Genomic DNA, 24,817 nt, shown 5'->3' with positions numbered 1-24,817 from the left:
GTGGGGACAAACACACCTGGAGGCCAGCTCCCGGCGGGATCCTTTGCCATGGCACCGCCCCCGCCACTTCCGCCACGAAACCAGAGGTCCCTCCCCGACGCCGGAAGTCCCGCGGCCCTGCTTCCGCGCCGACCTCCCCCAGCCCGGCGCGGAGAAAAGGCTCTGCTTCCGGCCCCGGGTGGGCGCCGGCTGGGCTCGCGGTGCGCGGCGGATCGCAGTCCCGGGAGCGTCTTTCCCCTGTACGTTGGCGCGGGAAGCTCGGGCCGCGGCCGCGTCAGAAGAGTGCCGGTCCGGGCGCGAGACTCGTGCGGGGCCATGAACGGGACCGTGAACCCGCTGCTGGATCGCGAGGAGCACTGCTTGCGGCTCGGAGAGAGCTTCGAGAAGCGGCCGCGGGCCTCTTTCCACACCATTCGCTGTAAGCCCGCGCTCCCCTCGGTTCCCTTCGGCTGCTGCGCCCGCCTCTAGCCAACCCGACTTTTCCCTCTTCCCTCGGCCCTCCAAAGCCCAGGAAGCCCTGCCTACGTCAGCTCCCTTCTCTCCTACCTGAGATCGTCCGGGACCTTGATCGCTCCCCACCCCCGACCTTTTCCAACTCACTCCCAACCAAACCTTTCGCCACTCCCGACTATTCTGTCTTGTGGTCCCACATACTTCTTCCGAAGGCTATTCGCCCCTTCTTTTTCGTCCACCCACCCAGCCCTTCCTTATACAAAACTTAATCCTCTTTATTACCGAAATACTGTGACACCACGTCAGACTCCAGCTCTCCCTCTAAGCCATCCCCCTTTCTGATGACCCTACAGGGTCCTCCACTTTTAAAGGAGTCTTTCCCGTTTGCTTGTGAGCCTCATCGACTCCCTCCTATTCCACTCTCTTCTTCCGTGTCTTCCTTAGCCTTCTTCCTCCTTCGTCTTTGTTCTGGTCACTTAAGTTTGCGCTTACTCCCCTCCGCAACCAAAGAATTCGCATCCTCTGTGCGTCCCGTCAGGGCTTCCCCTTCCAGCTTTCCGTGCCTCGTTTGACTCTGCTTTTTGTCTTTTGAGGTCACCTCTACTACCCAGACTTTAACTCAACTCCGAGTCGAGTCCCATGTGGGTGGAGAATAAAATTAGAATTCTTGAGCCTGGAATAAGTTAAAGCTTGAGCTATGTTTGGAAGCAGAGGAGAGGAGGCATAAAGAACGTCCACATAGTTATTATGCTGGACCTTCCTTTTCTACATGATTACAGACTCTGTCGAGGGAGGGCATGTCTATGTCCAGGGTAGAGTTTGGCTGACTGAGCTTCCCTGTGTGATTCACAAGCTCCTGGCTTCCCGTCTTGGTAGTGCTAATGCTGGCGAAGACTTGTTTTTGTCTAAGGAGCTAATACATGTGACTCAGTACATTGGAAGAGGGCGTGTTAGATAATGAAGTTCCATCTTTCTGTGGTCACCTGCCATATCATTACTGACAGCAGATCGGCTCTTTCAGAGGGAGGATATTGGGATTATGGTAAGAGCATCATTTCCTGAGCAATGTCCTAGGTCGATGGTTTAGTAGCGTGAGGGGCAGTGTGGAATTTGGGACACTTCACATAAGCACCTGACCTGCAGTCTGAGGCTAGTGTATGTCAAAATGGAGTAAGATCGCTATTCATGTTGTACTTCAGCAGCAGCTGAGAGAGATGGGCAAGATTAACCTTTGGAGGTATAGTTCTCTGTACTTTCACAAGAGCATTTTTGTTAAAGCCAGGAACTTGAGTGTGGCAAATCCTAATTTTATTTCTATGCAAAATGAAATCAGCTTATGTCATTCATGTTTTATATAGGGCTTAACAGTAACAGTCTTCCTAATATGCTGTTACTTTTGATCCTGTATACAACCCTGATAAAACACCTTATGGATAATCAGGCATTCATTTTCATCTGTCTCTTGGGAGAAGGGAGTATCTTTGCTTAATGGGTTTATGAATTTTAGCTTTTTTATTCTTCAAAACAATCCAGTGGGGATGGGAGGAAAAGTATGTGGGAGGTATAGATAAAACAAGAGTGTCCTTGACTTGGTAATTATTGAGGCCGGGTGACAGTACACAGGGGCTCATTGTACTATTCTCTCGTTTTTGTATATGTGGGGTTTTCCACAATGAAATAGTTTTTTGGTTTTTTTTTTGTTGTTTTTAAATTCTAAATTTGTATTTTCCATTTATCTGGAGTAACAAAAATTTTAACTTTTTAAATAAGAATGCCCAGGAGGCTTAGTATAAGTAACTTGTTGGATAAATGCTCTTTTGCTTTTCCCTTTAGATGACTTTAAGCCAGCATCTATAGATACTTCTTGTGAAGGAGAGCTTCAGGTTGGCAAAGGAGATGAAGTCACAATTACATTACCACATATCCCTGTAAGTTTATGCACTGTGGAATCACAGTGAATCCTCATATTCTATGTATTGCCATTTGAATTGCCTACTATGTGAAAACCTTGAGATTTCTAAAGTTCCAATGTAAGGAGAAAAGGGATTTTGGGGGTGGGGTTGGATGGAATTCATGCTTCCTAGGTGCTTCAGTAAAAATGATTCTTTGCCATTTTCCCCAAGTTCCCTTTTCTCCCATTTGCTACAAAGTAGATGATGTTCCTTTCTGGATCCCTGACCCCTCTTTTAGAGCTGCATAGCTCCCCCCTCCCCCCAAAGAGCAAAGCCCTAGATGCTATGTTGATTTATAGCGACACCAGTTTAGGAGAATGGCACAGGCAAGCCAAGAGTTAAGGCAGGCAGGAACAGGATTGACATACTTCACATATCTGGCAAAAGGTGAAGTCCAGGCTGAAGGTTTCAAGCGAGAACCAGAGTAACAGAGCAGTCAGCTCATTTAGGGATGAGGAACCCAGTTAAAAGCTAAGTTGAAATACCTTGCAGAGAGATTTGTTTGCAGCTTTGCCCAAGGCAACACTGTAAGCAGAAAGCCTGAAGGATCAAACAAAATACTCTTAATGTACATGTGTCATTGCATGTCACAGTCTGGTGGACTGTGGAACATAATAAGGTCTTGGTAACCAGTGATAGAATGAAAAGGCTCTGGACGAGAAGCTTCACGTGGAGGAACGATTACTTGTCTGCCAGTTCCAACTGCTGTTTTGTTACTTGTTGCCTTTGGCAGGTTACATCATCTCCCCTTGGATCTTCGTTTGCCAAATGTAAAATGAAGAGGTTAGATAAATGGTCTCTAAGGTCCCTTCCATCTCTAAGTTTTTACCCTATGAATAGCGAGTCAAAGAGCCAAGCAGTCTTTTTATTCTAGATGAGATTAAATCCTATAGTTGTCAAATATTAATTTTTATTTATGTCAGATATTAATTGAGCACTTACTGTGTGCTGGCCCCTTACTAAGCACCTAGAATACAGTCTTAAGCAACTTAAGTACTTTTCTTGCCCTTGGGGAGCTTATGGTCTAGAATTAAATATAAAAAAACTGCAGAAAATCAGGGAAGGTTTCTCTAAGGAAGTGACTTTTGAGCAGATTTGAAGGTTGAGTAATTGAACGAGAAGGGGCAGGATGTAGGCAGAAGCCTCATTAAAGCCCTGTGAGAAGGAGCTTGAGAATCAGAGAGAGGCCAGCCGCCTTCTGCTCTGGATTCCACAGAACTGAGGGCTGAGTGGTCCAGGCTGAGGCAGAAGGGACAGGTGTCTGGTTTAAAGATTTTATTTTTTGGTCTGAGAGCAACAGGGTAGCAGTTGAGGGGCTTAGGGAGGTGAGTAGCATAATGTACTTACTCTGAGCCAGGCAGAATAATGAGCTGTCCTTAGAGAATGCTCTGTTGGTTACTTGGCCTGAGGGGAAGCCCTGGACTCTGAAATTATAAGGAAATACAGAGATCACTTACTGGTTTTACTTTCATAGTGAAAGTTCTACTCAGTGTAATACTGAGTAATGGCTAATCTATTTTTATCAGTTCACATCTTGCCATTATTTGTAACATACCTTCAGTCCTTAGAAAAATGTATAGTAACTTTGCAAATTATTATTACCTTTCTCGATTATTGAGAAGCAGTTGCACAGTTACAGATTCTTGGTATATTATTATTTCCCCTTTCTTTTTGCCTAGAAAGCCAGAGGAATTAAAATAGAAATCTGTTTATTCTGTTCTATTTGAGTAGCTCTGATAAAAGATTTGATGAGGTGGTCATTTGTAAATATTTAACTGGTGTGTCTGGATTAATCGTCTTACACTTTTGTGGCATTTAGGGATCTACACCACCAATGACTGTGTTCAAGGGGAACAAACGGCCTTATCAGAAAGACTGCGTGCTTATCATTAATCATGACACTGGTGAATATGTGCTGGAGAAACTCAGTAGCAGTATTCAGGTCAAGAAAACAAGGTATGTGAATAACCAGATAGACTGATACAGGGTTTCTGTATCTTTGCATTATCCATCAGTTTATTTTAAAAGGAGGTGAGCACTGGGTACTCAGTGTCCTGTTGGTAATCTCAACAGCTCTACCTCTGTCTTCTTGACAAGTAAGTAAAATACCACTACCTCACATGTAATAAAAAGAAATAATTCTTTTAAGACCTGAAACATGGAAGCCACTGGGGAAAAGGATGTACTTTACAATTAAATCCACTTTATTAATCTTATGATTGTTGATATAATACCACCTCATGGGATAAGATTTAAACTCCTAGACTTGTAATTATGAAAGAATCATAGAGTGATATCTATTCTTTCTGAGATGGAAAACATTGAAGGTACTCAGGTGGCTTAGTCAGTTAAACGGCTGCCTTTGGCTCAGGTCATGATCCCAGTGGGATCAAGCCCCATGTCGGGGCTCTCTGTTTCTCTGTCAAATAAATAAAAACCTTAAGAAAAAAAAATTTTTTTTCACAAGATGCATTTGAGGTATTTCTAATACCAAAATAAAGTTTTACCTATTTTTTTTTTTGAGTAGTGAGCTCTTTTAAAACTTAATTCAACAAGTATTACATATTTAATGTGAAGCCAACTTGATTTTTAAAGTCAAAATTTATTCTGTAGAAGCAACCCAGTGGTTCTATTTTTCACATTGTGATACAGCAATTATTGTAATAGTCATGAAATCTTAGAATGGACTCTAAGATTTAAAAATCTTAGAGTGAACTACAGCCTGATTGATGTTTTCCTGTTTATGCTTTTTCAAGCCATTTTTCTGTACTCATTACACAAGAAAGTAGCTACCGTTTATTGAGGGATTATCACCTGCTGAATGCTATGCCAAATGCTTTCATGTGTTATTCTCCACAACTTTACACATAACTTTTAGAAAGATGCTATTGTTACCCCCCTCCTTTTTTAAATATAGCACTTCTTTTTTATTTAATTTATTTATTTGACAGAGAGATCACAAGTAGGTGGTCGGGTGGCAGGGAGCAGGCTCCCTGCTGAGCAGAGAGCCTGATGTGGGGCTCGATCCCAGGACCCTGAGATCATGACTTGAGCTGAAGGCAGCCGCTTAACTGACTGAGCCACCCAGGCACCCCTGTTGTTACCCTTTTTTTTAAAAAAAAAAAAAAAGGCACACAGATGAAGGGACTGATTACTAGTGAGCTTGTGACTTCCATGGAGTCAGCACCAGAGCTGAGCCTTTCCCTAGGCATGCCGCTTCCAAGCTCCTGCTCCTCTCCCGCGAGGGATATATTTGTGTTAATTACTTCCCCCAACCAGTGCCACCATTACCCTCCAAAAGCGGATGGTGGTGCACGTCTCTCACGACTCAGTGTCATCTGTGGACTAGCAGCATTTTATCACTTGGGTGCTTTTTTACTTTTTAATTTAATTTTTTAAAGATTTTTATTTGAGAGAGCACAAGCAGGGGGAAGAGCGGAGGGAGAGAGAAGCAGACTCCCCGCTGAGCTCCCTCCATCCCAGTCCTGGGATGGTGACCTGAGCCACCCTGACACCCCTTGGATTTTTTAAAGTGTAGAATTTCAGGACTTGCTGAGTCAGAATCTGCATTTTAATGAGCTCCCCAGGTGATTTGTGTGCACAAAGTTCAAAAACCCAAAGTTTGCTGGGCTAGTCCATTTACAAAAGAAATTGTAAATGAATAAAATGTTCTCTGTTTGGGGTGGAATGCTTTGCCTGTCTGCCCGCAAGAGCTGGCATGTGACAAGATGAACAAGCAGTAATAGGTCATGCAGAAATGTGCAAACTAACCAGTATTTCAAGAGCGGTTTTACTTAGTAACTCATGTACTTGTGACTGTAACTTTATATTGTACACAGGTCAAATAAATAATCCTGTTGTCTTTGAGATCTCATAATCCCTTTGTGTCCTACATACTAAACGTGAGTCCCGTGAGGATTGCATGTCTGTTTTGTTCATCTCTGTATGTCTGGTGCAGAGTGCAGTACTGGAATCAGTAGGCGTTATTGAATAGGTAGCTCATGTGAGAACATTACAAACATCAGTGTCTTGAAGTAGTCTTTAAAGAGCACAGGGATGTGCAGAGACCTATGGGTACTGGGTCCCCTGAACAGATTTGAGTACTGTTTTTGCCCCTCCAATTTAACGGAGGCTATCTCATGGATATCTCATTTCAGAGCCGAGGGGAGCAGTAAAATCCAAGCTCGCATGGAACAGCAGCCCACTCGTCCCCCACAGCCACCACAGCCACCACCACCTCCACCACCTATGCCATTCAGAGCTCCGACAAAACCTCCAGTAGGACCCAAAACTTCGCCCTTGAAAGATAACCCCTCACCTGAACCCCAGCTGGATGACATCAAAAGAGGTAAGCAGCATTTTCTGGAAAACAGTAGCAACTTGGAGTGGGACTTTTGTGTTTTTGTGGCGATCACAAGGCTCTTGTATTGACATGACAGCATGGGCATTTTCTGCCATTGAAATTTCTGCAGAGTTCACCGTTCCAGAGGTGATGCAGGTGGGGGTTGTTGCCACTTGCCTCATTGGATTAAGGGGGGTCCAGAGATAGTGACTGGAGTTGTGGCTGTCTTACAGCTTTCTGCTTAGAGGTCCAGGATATAAACAAGCATGACTGCCCCCTGAAGGTCTATACAACATGCCTTTAAAGCTTTGGGAGAAGAGAATTCCAAGGTGTTGGGGTAAAAACCAGATCTGTCAATGTTAGTATAATATCTAGGTCAGAAAAACAATTGAAAATACCAGGACCAATGCTTTGTACTAACACAAAGTATGTGAACACAAAAGTGCCATGGGGACCTGGAAATGGACACAGCCTAGAAAGACCTAGAGATCTGGTCAGGCTCTCTCCAGTTAGACCCCAGGCCAGGATCACCGTGGCTTTCTCCCCATACAGTGAGTGGGTGGTTTTAATTGTCCAGACTCTTTAGGAGGTTATGAGACTAAGTGTCGTATTCCAGATTTGTAAAGTTCTATGAAACAGAAGTAAATCTGTAATAGTGGTAAAAAAGGGAAAGATAACGAGTTGTCCTTTAAGATAAAAAGCTTCCCTTTTCTACCTTGTAGAAGTGCTCTCGTAGTAAACAGAATCATTCTCTGTGCAGTGCACATTCGTTAAGCTGCTGTTTTTGTTTTCCTCATCCTGTTTATCAAAGTTTTCACTTTAGCTGAATAGGAATTGGACTGTGAGTGGTTGGTTATTGTCAGTTATGCCTAAAGGAACCATACTTGTTTAAAACCACATGGTATGTTTGGACAGGAAAATCTGGCATCTTAGTGTATCCTATGATGCATCCTTAATGTACTCAGCGACACTGGAAGGGAAACTTGTTTTTCCTTCCCTGCTGTTCATGGGTAGAAAATGTAGTACCAGACGGGCTCGGCTTTCGGGGAAGTATAGAAAGAGTGCAGAGGAAGAATGTCATTTCCCCATTTTCCATCAGTTACTGTGGTTACCCCTGCCCACCTCAGTTTCTTTGTGTGACAAGAAAGCTGAAAAGGACTTCAGAGGCCGCCCACTCTGGCCTTTCATCTTTTTCAGTGTCTCAGAAAATTCATTGACTACCACCTAGGTCTCACTGCTGGTTAGAAGTAGATCCAGAAACAAGCATCCACATGTTCCAGTGCCTAATCAAATATTTTTCAACCCCTTAGCATAGTACTTTTCTTACTTGGTGTTTAATCCCATAATTCACAATCCTTTTTTTTTTTTTTTTTAAAGTAGATAAGGCAAATAGACTTGATTCATTTCTTACACAGAACAGCCATTATCTGAAACGGTTTTCTGTTTGGTTATTTGGGGTGAAGTGTCTCTCTGAAGACAGTGTTATTTTGTTGGTTTTGGTTTTAGTCATTTTGTTTGTACGTTTTTAGGAAATTAAGCAGGAGTTTTAAGTTATTCCTCGTTGCTGTTGGTCTTGCCACTTCACTGTCTACAGAAGGTTCCATGTGTGGCCTTGAGAGGGGTTGCTGTGCTCACCCCAGTCATGTCATTTTATTCCAGAGCTGAGGGCCGAAGTTGACATTATTGAACAGATGAGCAGCAGCAGCGGGAGCAGTTCCTCCGACTCGGAGAGCTCGTCAGGAAGTGATGACGACAGCTCCAGCAGTGGGGGTGAGGACAATGGCCCGGCGTCTCCCCTGCAGCCTGCACACCAGCAGCCCTACAATATCAGGCCGGCTGTCGCCAATGGAACCAGCCGGCCACAAGGCAGCAGCCAGCTCATGAACACACTCAGTAAGTGTGCGCTCCCTTTTTCTGGCTTTGGGGCGGTGGGAGTGGCGCATGTCAGGCCAGAGGTGTGGCTTTTGTTTATCTCACATCAGAGTCTCTACGCCAGAAGAGATTTAAGGCATAAGAAAGGATCCTGACAAAGAAAATTTGGAGCAGAAAGGAGTAAGTTACCAAAGACTAAAAAAAAGAGAAGTACAAGACTAAGAAGTCTGTTTTCTCTTTTTTCCCCTACCAGCACAAATAAGGTCTTGTGAAGTCTGGAAAATGCTGAAACATGAACATCTTGGCTCTGTATTTTTGCATTTGACAGGCTTTTGGGGTGCTGCCTACCACCACACTGCCCCCGCCTCCCCATCTTTGTACAGTCCCGAGGACTCCAGACTGGTGGCCCACAGCCCACAGACTTGGGAACCTGAGCCATTAGGATGTATTTGGAAACCAACCAGCCGTTGCCAAAAAGGAGAGGAAGGGGCATTGCAGTGTCGGGTGGCTCTCAGTGCAGTTGGTACTAAAGTAAAGAAGAGCAAAACAAGAACAAACACAAATTTCTTTTATTGGACATGGGGCGCGTGCTGCTTCCTTTTGCCCCCCTCTCTCCAGAATCCTAATGAATGCTCTCACCTGGTATGACTGCCTTGGAGGAGGCTGGAAGGTCTGGAGGCAATAGTGGGGAAGCTAACTTAGTTAACCTTGCTACTGTGGACCAGGGAAAGGTAATTCTCAACGTCAGCACAAGAGATGTGGGCCAGAGAAATCTTTGTTTGGGGAAGGGCAAAATATGTATTGCAGGATGGCTAAGAGCATTCCTGGCCCCTACCCACTAGGTGGTCTTCTTCATCTCTTCTGCCCCAGTTGTATCAACCCAGAATATCTCAAGACATTTCCAGATGTCCTCTGGGGCACAAAACCACCCCCACCAGAGAAACACTACTCAAGGCCCTGCTTTTCTCCTTGAGTGAGTCCAGCACTGTTAGGTTACCAGTGAAGGATCCTGTCTACTCTCCCGTTCTGTGGGCCTACATTCTAGGTATCAGGGTGTGCTTCGGTGCTCTTCTCAGTTGGCTCGGGAGAATGATGAGTTTCACATCTGAAGTTTGGTGTTCACAGTGGAAAAGTACCAGACAGCTACTGTGGCTTTAAATCAGTTCTTAATTTTGCCCAGTTAATGCTAAGTTACCCTTTCCTTTTAGAAAGAAAGAGCAAAAAAAATGGCACCGTGGGTGTTACCTGCCTACCAGTGCCTTAAAATTCTTTTAGTTCTTTATGGCTCTTAGTTACCCTGTTCTTCATTCTTCAAATAGCAGTTCCTTAACTTGGCATATCTCATAGACAGTAAAATACTAGGGTTATTTAAACCAGGATTGTCAACTGGAACCAACTTATAAACCCTAAAATCACAGTAAATAATGCAAATTTGCTAACCCTGATATAAAAATACATAGAGTCATTATCATATTGTTTTTCTGAGTAGTAACCTAGGTTATATTTTTTCTTCTCAAAAATAAATAAATGGATCAATTTGAACCTGAATCAAATCAATTACATAAGCAATTTCAAAACTAGATTTTTCAGTTCCATTTACACTGACCTATTAAATACACCGCATCTTACTGTGTAAGCAGTTGTGCTCAGCTTAGCTGACAGGAGTGGCTGCCAGGCCCACACTGGTTTCTTAAGTTTAGAACATGAGTCGTCACATTCTTGAGTCTCAGACCTCTTAATTCTTAAAGTTATTGAGGACCCCAAAGGGCTTTTGTGTATGTGGCTTAGATCTATCAATATTTACCATATTAGAAATTATAACTGAGAAATATTTAAAATATTTCAGTAATTCATTTAAAGTAACAATAATAACCATCAAATGGTAACAAAAGTAACATTTTTATGAAGAACAAATTTTCTAATCAGAAAATATTTAGTAAGAAGAGTAATACTGCTTTACAATATTACAGCTCTAATGTCAGGCTTAGTAGAAACCCGGATTCTATACCCATTTCTGCATTCAGTCTATTGCCATAAGTTGTTCAGGTTGATGTAGGTGAAGAAAATCAGGCATCACACAGGCGTGGAGTAGAAAAGAAAGTACCCTCTGGAAAGGTCCCCAGGTCCTCAGAGCAAACTTTAAGAAGACCTGGCCTAGCTCTTGTCACAGTTCACTTTTGTGGTGTCAGCTGGGGTTCTGTTAACTCTTATTATCATCTGAGACTGAAATGTTGAGTACTTCTGTTCTTCACTCCTAAAACCTAAATTCAGCACACTAAACAAAGATCAGGGGCTTTACGAAAGCTCATTAGTTGAGTTGAGGTTTAAAGTAACATGAATATCCTGGGCAGAGGTGTCCCAGAGGGAATCCTGGATTAGCGTGTTCCTGGTATAAACAGTATTCAGCTTTCTTACCAGGAAGCCTAACTCCATGTTATTTTAGCTTTTATAAAGCAACTTAATATGGACAATTCTAGATGGTGAATCAGTTATCTGTAAGTGCCTGGCTTGCTTTTTATTAACACATTTTTAAAAGCTGTCTGGCCTGCTCCTGGCCTGCACTATCCCAGTAAGCAGCATCACTGTGGTTTGCAGCTCCCAAGAATGGCATTTCTTTAAAAGCGTCGATTGCATCAGTTTTGTCACTGAGCCAAATTGATTTTCCTCCCTAATTAAGTGGAATTGGCCTGGTTTTACTGTAGTGTGATAACCAAGGCAGTCAAACAAAGAACTGTGGGGAAGTCCTTTTGAAATTGTGTACTTTTGGTGTGATTCTGTTTTCTTTTTATAGGAAATGACTTGCAGTTGAGTGAGTCTGGCAGTGACAGTGATGACTAGACGCGGCTCTTTCGAAATCAGCTTCTCGTGCACAGATGTGCTACTGGACCTGGCTGCGCTCGCACAGAGCCCCGTGCTGAGAGGGACACACTGTGGATCAGTGACTGTGTAGGAGTTTGAGGCTCTGGAGGTCTCAGATATTCAAGTCTTTAACTTAGTGGTGGTGGGTGATTTTCTCGTATAATTTCCGAACAATCTCCTGTTGCAAAGTAGAACTGTGATAGAACTAACAGAATTATATTTCTATTTGATTAACACTGTTCATGGACAACAGATCAATGTGCCCTGGTCTAGGTTACTCAAAGGCCTTTATCTCTACCAGGCCAGTGATTCCATTTTAAACCTCAGCAGCCACCTGTTTGGCCAGGTGGTTTGCACCAGTGAAATGAAACCTGGTCTTTGAGGGGTAGGAGAGGGAGGGAAACCTCAAACTGCAGCATTGAAATATGTTAAAACCACTTTACACTGCTGAGACAAAGTGGTAAGGAAGTTTTGTTGGACCCAACCTGATAAGCTGTGTAGAAACAGACTTCAAGAGAGAGTCCTAGAGCATCTGCCGGGCAGGACCCTGGAGCTCTGCTAGTTCAACCACCTCATTTACAAATAAGGAAAGAGAAGCCCATGGTTGGCTACGGCTGGTCTCGTGCCCCCACTCCAGACTTTCCCTGCTGCTCCCTCCCTTGAATCTCACTTATTGGAACTGGAGATTATTATACTTGACACTGATAGCTGTACATTGGAGCTTTTATTGGATTCCAAAAGACAAAACTGTTGGGTACGTCTGACTCAAATTCTGATCCAGAAAGTCTCTAACTCCATGAGGCTAGGTGAGCAGGTTAAACCATCAGCCACCATGCTGACACTCAAGGTACAGTCAGATGGGGGCTCTTAGTTCCACGTAGACCCATACTAAGGGTTCTTTATTCAGTGCATTCTAGTAGGGGGAGGTAGGAGTGGAAGAGAGGTGTACTGAAGGAACCTTTCCAAACAAAAGAACCAGCAGCAGGTTTTCAAAAACCAGAATCTAGATGGGAAGCAGTTCTGCAATATGAAATGAGCACATTCTTTGAGAAGACATTTCTGTTCATGCTTTTCTACCACTGTTTGTGCCTGACTCCCTGACTGATCTGTATTTTTGATATAAGAAAGTCACAAGATTGCCTTTTTGCCATGTGTGGTTTCCACGTGAATCTTACAGGAAACTGGTCACTAGTAAATGTTCCGTATTGAGTGAATGTGTGATAAATTGTCCTGTGATTAGTATGGAATAGCCCATTTCTGTAATTGGAATGAATACAATTTGAAGGTCCTGAGAAATTTCTATTTACTTTGGTTCACTGGGTATCAAGAACATTAAAAATGATTTTCCTTCCTTGGGTTCCTCCACTCAAAGATGGCCTCTGCTTCCTCTGTTAGTGGATGGAAGCAGTCTGGACCTGGGAAGGAAGTAGATGATTCACAGTGGGGGCTCTGGGGAGAGTTGCACCTTATAGAGTCACCTGTTGGATGGACACAGTGCCTCCGGGTGAGCTGGAGATGTGGGCCTGGCACCGTCATCCAGCGGCACACTCACACCACCCCACCCAGTACAGATAATAGGGTAACACAGTAGTACTCTATGGTGGGTTCTTAATGCATCCTGATGTTTCTGTGGGTTTAAGGGCAGGTAGGAATTTATTTATAATGAATTGATAATTGTTTTATAATTCCTTGGTAATGACAGCTCAGGGAAGGTGAGAGTCATGACTGGGAGACTTATTACTGGATATGGGAATTGGTTCAGAGATCTTAACTTGCTCAACTTGGGGCAGGTTCCAGGAACTTGAACTAAAAATATCTATTTAAACCTCTCTCTTTTTTTTCTCCCAACGTCTTGATTTATACAGACAGAATTGTGGTTTTTGGTATGTTGGGTCAAGATGTTTGTTTCTATAGGAAATGCTTGCATATGGCACTGGATTTGGTGATTTGAGCTCTCTACGCTTCAGACCCTTTCCTCTGTCACCCATCCTGTCTCACACTGCATGGTTCTCCTCTAGCCTGTTTCCATTTTGTTCTCTGCACAAAGCCCTCTTGGTTCCCTCACTCGGCCCTCTATCTTCACCCACCAGAACAAGAACAAGAACAAGGAATCTTTTCTTTTCAGAAATCAAGAATTTGGCCTCAGAGACTACTTCTCATGAGTAACCTCATGCCAGCCTCACTGGACTTGGTCTTTGTGCCTCTGTGCCTTTTCAGTGTCTCCCTTCCCTCTCCCCCGCCAAGCCCCAGTGCTGACACTCTGGAGACGCCATCCTCGTGGACTCTTCCTCTGTTCGTTTCTGCCCACTGGAGTGCTGTGTGGACATTCTGACCTTCCTCTTGCCTGAGCTCTGGTTGCTGTGCACTCCTTAAAAGCAGGGACTGTCCTCATCTCTGTTCCCTGGGGTGTCCACAGGAATAGATATTCAGATGCTTATAGCCTGGTGGGGAGGAGGGAGAGAAAACTAACCAGTGGAGTACAGAAGGTAGACATAGAGAAAACATTCTAATTCCAATTTGGAGACAGCTGGAAACGATCCATGCTGATTTTCTTGGTTTTGAAGTCTCTAACGGAATTGTTCAAATTGCCTTTTCTTTGTCCTGTACACCTTCTACCATACTGTGGGTCTTTAGGCAAGGTATAAAGACTTAAATCCGAGGTACCCAAGGAGCCATGGCAAACCACAGTAAAGATGTGATTTGGAGAAATGTAATACAAACGAGATGTGTGATGATGCCACTCATTAACTAATTTATTTCTAGAGCAGAATCATTGTTTTCTGTGTGTGGTATTAATATTTGTGTGCTTCAGTGGTGGGAAAACTTGAAAATTCCAAAATCCTTGCTATCTTTATTGAGAGGCTGGTTAAATAGGGTATGTATGGGGGGTGTGTGTATATGTGTGTGTGAGAGAGATGTATTTATTACATTATTTTGAAAGATAATAGTCTGTTCTGTGGATGTATATTATTAGGTACAGCCAAGTTGGAAGTTTCCATTTGGCAAGGAAGGTAGGATTTCTGAAACTCAGGCCTTAACCAGTAGGTTGGAAGACAAGACCAATTGAAGCGTTATGAAATGTGTTTTTGTTGCTTCTGTCCTCTCTGTCTTGGGTTTGTTGTCTTACTCTTTAATGATTTTTAAAAATCTCGTGCCTAAAAGTTTATAATTATGCATAATTATGAAGTAGATGTGCATGTTTACATTTATGTAAAATATTTGCTGTGTAAAGTTTTTTTTTGTTGTTGTTGTTTATTCTCTTAAAGATCACTATATTTAAGTAAAAAAAAAGGCAGCAATACACTCCATGACTTGGTGGATTTTATTTTCTTATTAGAAATCAGTGAAGGGCGCCTGGGTGGCTCAGTGGGTTAAGCCGCTGCCTTCGGCTCAGGTCATGATCTCAGGGTCCTGGGATCGAGTCCCGCATCGGGCTCTCTGTTCAGCAGGGAGCCTGCTTCCTTCTCTCTCTCTCTGCCTGCTTCTCAGTGTACTTGTGATTTCTCTCTGTCAAATAAATAAATAAATAAATCTTTAAAAAAAATCAATGAAAAATGTAGAGTTCTATTAAGAATCCTTTATGCTTATGCCTACTTATCTAAATGGATTCCTTTTTAATTTGGTGCTTATGATCATTAGGATAAACATCTCAGTTTTAAAAGGTGTGAAGTTCAAAACCAAAGGTTGTCTTTAGCAAGCCAAATGGCATCTGAGGCCATTACTTGGTCTGGAAAGGCAGCTTAGCTTTGAATCTGAGAGCAGATGCATGGGTTAAACGGAATGCCTGGACATAGCCTAGTCATTTTAGCTCACCAAATTCTTTCCACCTGCCCTGCCGTGCCACTCATCCAGCCACACAGACGCTCACAGGCTGGAAATGATCCTGCCTCCTGCTTCCATGCCACATACAGCAGTGCCTACATCAGTCTTGTGGTCTTGGCTCCAGGTAGTCTATAATAAACTTCTAGGTGGACAGCGACCCTTTTAATTCTCTGGTGTCTTTCACTAAATGGGTGTTCCATATACTTGGACTGACGATAATTACACAGTAAGAGAACTAGGCTGGGGTGCCTGGGTGGCTCAGTGGGGTTAAGCGTCTGCCTTTGGCTCAGGTCATGATCCCAGGGCCCTGGGATCAAGCCCTGCACTGGGCTCCCTGCTTAGCCGGGAGTCTGCTTCTCCCTCTCCCCCTGCTTGTGCTCCCTCTCTCTCAAATAAAAAAATGCAATCTTGGAAAAAAAAAAAAAATGAATAGGAATCCTCTGCTACCTATTCTGCAACTGGCTCCCGTTTCCTCAGGTGAACTAGGAGTTAGACTTGACCCAGGACTGTCTGGGGAAGTGGCAGTTTGCATTCAATGACATTTAAGGGACTAGGATCCTGAGTAATTGTTGCCCCTACAGTGATATGTAACAAAGCATCCCAGTATTCAGTGGCATAAAATAAGCATTTATTTTGCTTAAAAGTCTGGACTGATGATTTAGACTGGGAGTGCCTGGGCAGTCTGGTCTTGACTAGGCTATGTACGCCTGCTACTTGACAGATTCGGCTGATCTGGGATGGCTTTGGCCAGTCCAACCAGGGCAGTTCAGGTGGGCTCCACATGCCTTAGCCTCTAGCAGTCTAGCGTAGGCATGTTGTCTTAGCAAAGGCAGAAGTGCCAGACTGAGAGAGGAAACACCACTGCCTCTGTCACAACTGCTCACGTGTCATTGGCCAAAGCAGTCGCAGGGTCAAGTTCAGAATCAAGGGCTGGACAAATACAGTACCTTCCACCAGCCGATGGGAGGAGTTGCCAAGTACGTTGGAAAGGTGTGGATACTGGGCAGTGTGAGAATTAGGCAGTTGTTGCAGTCAATCTACTATCTCCACATACCCATGTCCCCACCATGGTTGAGAACACTGGGCCATACAACCACTGCAGCCCCTCTTGGTCTGACTTTCCTCCTGGGCAGATAAATAGTTCATGTAGGAGTTAGTGCCAACTTCTATTCATGGTTCCTGCAGAGGGCACCAAATCCAAGCTAGCAGCTCCTCTGGACTTAGCACTTTGCCCTGTTCAGAGTAGTTTGCTTCCTTTCTAACCTTTCCAACCTAAAGCACTGTTTGTTACCTATTGCTAGGTAACAGACTACCCTAAAACTTAGTGACTGAAAACAACCATTTTATCTCCTGGAATCTGTTGATGAGGATTTAGGATAGAGCCTGGCTGGGCAATTCTCCCTGGGGCTTCAATTGAGGTTGCTCAGTGTTACCTGGACAGCAGATAGGCAGGACCGGAGAATCCAAACTGGCTTCACTCACATGTCTGGCACCATGGTGGGGATGGTTGGAAGCAGGTTCATTTGGGACTGTCAACCAGAGCCTGTCTGACATGGCAGTCTCAAGGTGGTTGGTCTTCTTACGTGAGGGCTGCTTACCTAGAATGAATGTCCCAAGAAGCTGCTTGGCTGTAGATGACCTAGCCTGGAAAGTGACTCAGCATCACATCCACAGTATTCTGTTGGTCCGGGCAATCAAAAGCCCACCTAGATTCAGAAGGAAGGGACAAAGACCCTACCTCCTAATGTATAGAAAAAAGCCACCTACCCAAAGTCCTTTCCCCCAGTGTATTTGGTCTACTGCCATTGTTCTCAGATGAGACATTTCCCCAGAGTAGTGGCTCTGAAAGTGTGGTTCCTGGGTCCAGCACCATGGGCATCCCCTGGGACCTTGTTAGAAATTAATCAGGTCCTACCCCAGACCTGCTGAATCGGAAACTCTGAAGTGGGTCCCTGTAGTCTATTTCAACAAGCCTTCGGATCATCCTTATAAACCTTAAAGTTTTAAATCTCTGCTCTAAAAATAGTCTCCTGTGATGAGCCTCAAGTGATGACCCATGACTAGGGATGACCACCTTCGATTTCCCATGCTAGGTGTTGGATTGAGAGCAGCCTGGAATGGCACACACAGTGGGGAATGGTACTCCTTAAAAGTTGGAACATTAAAACCCAAATTCTAGAAGAGGTGTCACCAATTCTCTTGAGATACCAGCATTTTGACAGCAGGATTTCGTTCTTATGTGGGCTCCTTTTTCTTTCTGTAAAGGTAGTAGGGCAAAGGGGACCAGAGGCCTGGGGAAATAGCCCATTTATCCTTTAGTGAGGTTGTTTCTTTGTGTAGAGCTGTCTGACTCCAAAAGTAAACTGTCTGGGGCTGCAAAGAACCCAGGCGAACCCCCAGAGAGGAATCCCCTGTGATAAAGGCAGTATGACAGTATGGGTTCTCTTCCTCTATTTCCGCCCCCCACTCCCACCCCCACCCCCACGCCAGGGGCAGGGGAGGGGAAGGAACTGGATGATGTGGGGTGGGGAGTCCTTAACCCATTACTTTTATGTGATCTGCGATCTCTGGGAATGGTTACAAATGAAGATGGAAACCACACTCCTGGAGCCTCTGGGCCCATGGATGGTAACTGTGGGTTGCTGAAATGTAAATCTCCTTGATGAATTGCCAAGATCCTTGATCTATGCGCTCATTATTACCACAGGAATGCAAGATCTGAGTTTCACTGAAATTGGTTCACTCCACCATAGGGGAGGAAAGGCAGGGACTGGAGATTTCTTAAGCAATTGACCCATGTATCCTTCAAGCGCATATTAGAGTGACGGATGACCAGTGTGCCTGTCCCATGATGCTTAGAAAATTTGTTCTACCATCTTCCCAAGCTCTGCTTCCTAAGTACTAATAACCAAAGTTCCTCTAAAGACCTTACTCTGCTCACAAATTTGTCACTCAGATAGCTTTGCTGGCAGATAAAGACTTCTGGGGCCAAAGCCCATCCCCACGCTTCCCTGGTTATGTTAGGAGCTTGTAGGGTGGCCTAGAGAAGCCCAGCCACAGGCTGGATTGATGGGGATCAGTTGAGCAGAGCCTGGGCCTCCATTACCAGTGAAAGGGTAAGAAACCAGTCCAGGCTGAGAGAGGAAAAGTCAGGCCTATTCTCTGTCACTCATCAGACTGCCAGAGCAGACACGGATAAAGCTGCAAAGTTAACAGGAAACCATCCTCCCAAGGTCACCACTGCAGCCTACAGTAATCACTCATGCCTTTTGAGTGACTGCTGCTTTCTTTTCAGTGACAACCCCAGCTTTGCATTTTACTCCTGCCACCCGAACCAAAATCACTGTCAGCCTTTGTGATTAAAATCTTGGGCTGCCGGAATTTTGCAGTCTGCAATCCTATCAGTAAGAAAGAAACTTTCCACTCTTGCCTGGAAAACCTGAGCTGCATGAGTCACTCTGACACAAGAAGCAGCTGCAGCTTCTGCCCTAGATTCAGAAATCCTGATAGGGATTTTCAGGCCCAACAGTCCATGCTTTTCCTTAACTTTGCAGTTCAAGGGATCAGGACCTGACTCTATTTCCCAGCCCGGGCTTGATCTTGACCCCTTTATACACTGCCTGCTTTGCTTTGAGCCTGTTCCCATGATGCTTCTTTCATATTCTACCTACACTTCCACCCCTCCCCAAGTCCTCCCATAATCTTGTCTTTCTTGGTTTGATGAGATGCCCCTCATCAAACCACTGTACCTCTGGTGTTTGGTCTCCCTGCTACAAGACAGTAAACCTAATCTTGTTGGTCCACAAAACTTGTTGATTCATCCCCAGTGCTATTCATCAAATGGGCTAACGTGCTGCAGAGTTTGAGAACCTCTGCTCTTTTTCACTGGTTTGTAGTAGAGGCTATGGTCCAAACTGCTGTCGAAAGTGAGCTCTTGTTACCAGCCTCAAAGCGGGAAGAAGAAAACCCCAGGTCCCAAAGAGGTGAGTGATTTGGCCTGAATTATCAAATAATGACAGACAAAACCCAGCCCTCCCTAAAGAGTTTCTGGGTGTCAGAAATTTTAACCATATTATCACTAAAATTCAATACAACCCTGAAATAACCCAGTATAAAGATGAGAAAAACAGAAAAGCAAATTATACAGGAAAATTAAACAGGGAGTTGGTGACAGTCAGGCTTCAAACCCAGATACGTGAACCAAATCCTCTCCTTTTGTCACAAAAGCAAACTACACCACCTCTTTCACATCCTATGGCTCCCTAGGAAAGTCAACTTCTTTTGAGTAGATCTCTTGGAATCAGCCAAGAGCTTTCTAGGTGTGAAGAGTCTTCCTAAATGTTTGCCCCAAAGGCTCAGCACATATTCCTGCCAAAAGGTAAAGCAAAACCAGAGACAGCCACTGGGGTAGACACTGTGTGTACCCAGCACCCATTTACCCCTTACCTGCTCCCCATGATATAGTCCAATAACCACCCTTTCCTTACACAGCAGATGTGCTTCTGGAGAATCCCCAGGGATGGGCAAGGAGTCATCTTATACCTTTTGCCTCCATGGTTTCAGAAGCCCAGCTATAATCCAATTAGCAGGTGGCATTCTCCTGACAATAACAAATGATTGGGCATGTGACTTCAAATAGACAATGATGTTCAAGGTAAGACTTGGGGTGAGCTTCTGGAAAAAAAAATTTGAGATGTTATCTCAAATAGAATAGAATAGATATTATCTCTTCCTCTGGATATTATAGGGTACAGACATAAGCCTGAAACTGCAATAGTCAGCTTATGACTACTCAAGGATCAAACTAACAGGAGATAGGACATCTCAAGAGAAAAATGGAGTGGGAACCTCGATTGAACCATGCCTGATCTCCACTCTGCCACTGGAATTCTTAAGTTATATAAGCCAATAAATTCCACCCTGTGGTTTATATTATATTTAAGTTGGATTTTCTACTGCCTACCAACAAAAGCATCTAAACCAACATACCCTTTTTTGGTGACTGAGCTGTAGCTCTGAAGACCCGGAGATAGTCTCAGCCACTCCACGTGACAGCCTCAGGAGCAGGTGAGGATATCCATCACACTCCTAGGCATCCCCTGTCACCACTGGAGGACAGAGTCCCACCCACAAGCTGTTAGGGCTGGAAGAAAATTCAATCCTTATGTATAGTTTCTTCCAGGTAAGGAGATGGAGTCTATGAGAAGTGACAAACCGAGTCAGGGCCCTAGTGGCAGGACTCCCAGTACAGTGCTCTTCCCTCCCCACTGTGGCACCTCAGCTCTACACAGAGCCAGCAAATGCTCTCAGGAAACATTCGGCTACCTGTTCTGTGGCCACCTGGCCTGCTTACAGGTTCCCCTATAAGGGCAGCATGTGGTGTCGTGAGTGCTGGGTGTTAGATAAGACCGACGAATCAATGACCTCTACCTCTGAAACCAATACACTATATATAAATGAACTGAATTAAAGTTAAAAAAAATGACAGTGCCACAGGGGGAGGATTACTATTATTACATATATACTTTGAACATGTGGCTTTAAATCCTTTCATTTTCAGAGCCGTTCAGAAACCCTTTGCAATCGTCAGAGACAGGCCCACCTCTGATGTCGTGGGATCTGGTTACAAGATGCCACATGTCTAAGTACTTATGTTAGAATCTAACAAACTATTACCAAATATGTCTCTCTGCTTACTTGACAGTCACACTTTCCATGAGACCTGGAAGGCTGGGTTTGATTCTGGAATACTTAGATTCCTCAAAGCTCCGTGGGGGCAGAAGGAGGGCAAGGACCAGCCCACACAGAGTGGGGCTTTATGTGTGTCTGTGTGGAAACCCCAGCCTGTGTATCCAAGCCCCATCTATAACCCCTAAACACAACTTGTCCCTGGCCACCCAGGTGTGTGCAGGTCACACTCAGACATGCGGAAAAGGGCTGCTTAGGCTCAGAACCACCTGGCTGGGAGCTGGGGTCTCCCGGGTACTTGGATCATGGTCTGGGAGAGGGGTGCACAAGCTCCAGTGGGCGGGTCACCTTGGCCTCATAGACTTCCTGCCCTCTGGGGAGGGTCATGGCCAGAGAAGGGCCAGATTGGTGCCCTTCAAGGCAAGGGACCCAGGACAGGGCCTCTCGTGTCCAGCTCCAACTAAGGGCAGTGTTGGAGCTCCATCCGGTTTTAAATGTAGTCCTAAAATAAGATTGGAGTGGTGCTGGGTTATCAAGACCAGGCTTTGTGGCCTTAGGTAAGTCCCTCTGTAACTCTCAACATCTGTTTCCTCCCTTGTCCCTAAGGGGTAGTATTGCTCCACATCCTGGAACCCTTTGCAAAGCCTGGGTGGCAGTGAATTCAGACCCCTCATTCCAAACAGAAGAGAGAGCCACACGGGGGAAATGAACTGCTTGTATTTCTTGATTTCCCATCCAGAGATCCCAGCATGAAGGTGTAGCTTTACATGGGGGCAACATCACTCCAAGGTGTGCAGTAGAGGCTAAGGGAACTGGGCTGACCAGTGTGCCCACCTCTAAGGACGTCACTCTGGGGCTGATCCCATCTACTGCAGACCACTAGTGACAGCCTGCTGGGCCAGAAGCCCCTGCCTACTGAGTCCCCAGGACTCAGGCGCACTAAATAGCTTCGTACAAAAGCCCCAAGGTGTCCCTCCATCTAGTAACAAATAAACAAATCCCATTTGAGGTCTGCCGTGGGGGAGACATCTTTCCAAAACAAAGCTAAACCCCACTCAGGGAAGTTGATGGTACAAGGCAGCTTACCAAAAGCCTGGTAAATGAGCCTGCAAAATCGTAGGGGGCTCAGGCACACAGACACGAGGGCAAGACTATGCACTACAGAGACACAGAGGGAAGGTCTCAGGATGCACACAGGAGTCAGCAGGCAGCCAGGAGCTGGAGCTCAGGACAGAAATGGTCTCTGCCTGGGACAGGCACTCAGTCGTAGGCCCTCCCATGGGGGAAACCCAGAGGCGTGCTTTCCTAAGGACTGGAAACACCAAAAGCCAGGTATAGACTTTGGCGGTCACCCTCTGGTAGTCAATCTCCTGAACAAGAAACGGACATAAGGGGCATTCACAAGACAGAGGTCAAGGGCGCAGAGAGCCACGAGGTCAATATGGCACTGGGGATAGTGAAACCACAAGCGCTACCCCTTTGGGAGACACTGAGAAGCAGAAGGCCGCTGCTCCACTATTGTTCATGTGCTGAGCACCCCAGCTGGGCCTCCACCCTCTCCCAGGGCCATAGCACCGTTTTGGTGGCTTTCTCAGGACGTTTTCACAGTTGGGTCTCTTCTTGGGGAAGCTGCATCCACACGAGGCTGTGCTGGGCTGTAGCCGGTTGAGGGGTTCCTCAGTGGGTCCAAGCTAGGAGCCATTCCGAGAGAACAGGCCCACCTCCCCACTTCGTGGCTCATGGGCCTGGAGACACCTGACAGCCAGCTGCCCTTGGTGAGAAGGCCCACGTTTCCAGAGGTCAGAGGAGCGCAGAAGCCTGTATACCAGATGCCCCAAGTGGGATAAGAACAAATTCGAAAGGCCCAGCAGGTCTAGGCAGGGCTAACAGTTCTAAGCCAAGTCCATGGTCTGGATCAGTAACATTCCAGAAGAGAAAGGGCACTGTAGGTTTGGCTATTGGGCAGGATGGTAGCAATGGGGAACAGTTCCCAGGTCGGCACGTAGAAGGTTTTCCGGGACTTCAGATTAAGACAGGATGCAGTAGTCCTAAGTTCTTCCAGTTGGACTGAGTTACAAGCATGTCTTATCATCAAGAGTTTGTCCTTGTTTTTGTCACACGAAGGTGGTGGAAACTGGACCGGGATGGCATGAAGTCAGTTTGCCCAGAGGGGAGGAGCTGCTGCCGGTGATGTAGGACACAGCCCTCCTCCTCCTCCTCCTCTTCCTCCGGGCCCTCAGGTGAAGTAGCGGCAGGATGTGGAGTCGATGTAACAGTACGGGGTGCACTGCAGGTCTCCATATGACCTGAGGGGGGCAGACAGGGGTCAGGGCGCACACGCGCCAGTGGACAGGAGAGCTCCTGCCCAGCCCTCATGAGCATGCCAGGTTCTGAAAGGTCACCCCTGGTGACTTTTGGTCAAAGATCATCAGACAGCAGCCACAGCTGCTACCTTTTCTAAGGGTTCCAGAAAAACTGTTCTCATTCTCGTTTGGGGTGAGAGGCTTGGGGCAGTCGAGTCCAAGCCTCGGAGGCTTTTGCCCAGGAGCCCAGCTGAGGGATCTGGGTGGAAAGAGTTGGTAACTTTGTTCTTAACACAGCATCTCTGAGAGAATCACTCCCTTCTCAAGACCTGGAAGGTTTCCAGTGCTGTCCCTTAGATCATACTGTAGTGATGCGAATGTTCCATTTCTGTGCAGTCCAATACGGCAGCAACTAGACATATGTGGCTATTGAACTCTTAAAATAAGATTGGTGTGACTGAATAATTAGATTTTTAATTTTATTTAATTTTAATAAATTTAAATTTAAATAGCAACATGTGGCTGGGGACTGCCATATTGGACAGTAGTTTATACTTCCGTTAGCCCAACTGCTAACCCTGAGACCGTGTGTTACACATTATACCATATTCACAGGTGTTCTCTGAGGCTTCTAGAAATTAGATGATTAATCACAGCAAGTCAGTGGGTAAGCCCTGGGCTCTCTACAATCCTGTATTCCATGTCCAAATGTCTATATTGAATTGTCTCCATGAAGCCATCAACCAACCAGCTCAAACCTGCCAATGCTCTGGCAGGTAAGGAGTCCTTCATACTTTAGAGATGTATGTTAAGAACCCTCCATACTTTGGAGATAGGGAAGTACATAAGATATAGGGGGGTCCTGGCCAAGCCTAAAGTGCTTGTTTTGGGGTGACTATCGGTCTATAGTTCTCCCAGCCTGGTTTGATATGTTAGTGTGTTTGGGGGGTGGACATTGAGGAGACCTCCTTGGAAGAGAGAGCAGAGAGAAGGTGACAGAACAACAGGCGCGGTGTCTGTTTCCCAGCTCTTGGCCTGGGTCCAAGGAACAGGGCTGAAAGGAATGCTAAAGAGACTGGACTCCTGAGGGACTTAGGAGGTGTGAAGGGCCAGTGATCCACTCTGGAGCCAAGAGAGAAGCAGGAACTGAGGGAGGAACAGTCTTCCCATTTCCCCTAGAATGCTATATAATTCTGGTGTTGTAAGGATTAAGGGGAGTGTGGTACCATTTTGCATTTCTTAAGAGCAGTGGCCAGTGACCCTCAGTTGACTTTGGGGACATCAACATGGAGGTGAAGACACTAGAATACTTGTTCTGAGGAATGTGAACACCCACTGGAGAGTCCCAGATATAACTAGAGAGGTCCTTGAAGGAGACACTAAGTTCCTGGGGTTTTCCTGGAGGAGCCATGAGTCAGCAAAATTAGATATTAATGCTGGTGTGATCTCATTTGCACCCACAGCCTCAGGGTTCAGGGGTTGTCCCAGAGAATTCAGGTTAAACAGATGCTTAGATTCTTGGGAAT

At 45.3% G+C, this 24,817-nt stretch overlaps 2 protein-coding genes across 3 annotated transcripts in view; one reads left to right on the top strand and one right to left on the bottom strand.

Moving 5' to 3' along the window:
* Positions 1-46: 46 nt before the first annotated feature.
* On the top strand, positions 47-14,781 carry EAF1 (ELL associated factor 1). The gene is made up of 6 exons (XM_059390902.1): positions 47-418; positions 2,287-2,381; positions 4,225-4,361; positions 6,563-6,753; positions 8,407-8,640; positions 11,411-14,781. The coding sequence occupies exons 1-6, from the start codon at positions 49-51 to the stop codon at positions 11,455-11,457; spliced, it is 1,074 nt and encodes a 357-aa protein (XP_059246885.1). The 5' UTR covers positions 47-48; the 3' UTR covers positions 11,458-14,781.
* A 6,913-nt stretch (positions 14,782-21,694) lies between these two features.
* COLQ (collagen like tail subunit of asymmetric acetylcholinesterase) overlaps positions 21,695-24,817 on the bottom strand; it is a 56,489-nt gene continuing 53,366 nt past the window's right edge. For both annotated transcript variants that reach the window (XM_059387973.1, XM_059387972.1), the window contains exon 17: positions 21,695-23,294. In XM_059387973.1, coding sequence (XP_059243956.1) covers positions 23,225-23,294 — 70 coding nt within the window. In that variant the 3' untranslated portion in view covers positions 21,695-23,224. The remainder of the gene's footprint in view (positions 23,295-24,817) is intronic.

This window comes from Mustela nigripes, chromosome 2 (assembly GCF_022355385.1).
Source record: "Mustela nigripes isolate SB6536 chromosome 2, MUSNIG.SB6536, whole genome shotgun sequence".
Classification (NCBI taxonomy): Eukaryota; Metazoa; Chordata; class Mammalia; order Carnivora; family Mustelidae; genus Mustela; species Mustela nigripes.
The sequence above is the reverse complement of the archived record's forward strand: the minus strand, read 5'-3'. Positions and strand labels throughout refer to the sequence as shown.

Coding starts and splice junctions, on each gene's coding strand:
- EAF1 (XM_059390902.1), top strand. CDS start 49: ATGGCACCGCCCCCGCCACTTCCGCCACGAAACCAGAGGTCCCTCCCC. Junction 419..2,286: donor CTCTTTCCACACCATTCGCT/GTAAGCCCGCGC, acceptor TTTTCCCTTTAG/ATGACTTTAAGCCAGCATCT. Junction 6,754..8,406: donor GCTGGATGACATCAAAAGAG/GTAAGCAGCATT, acceptor ATTTTATTCCAG/AGCTGAGGGCCGAAGTTGAC.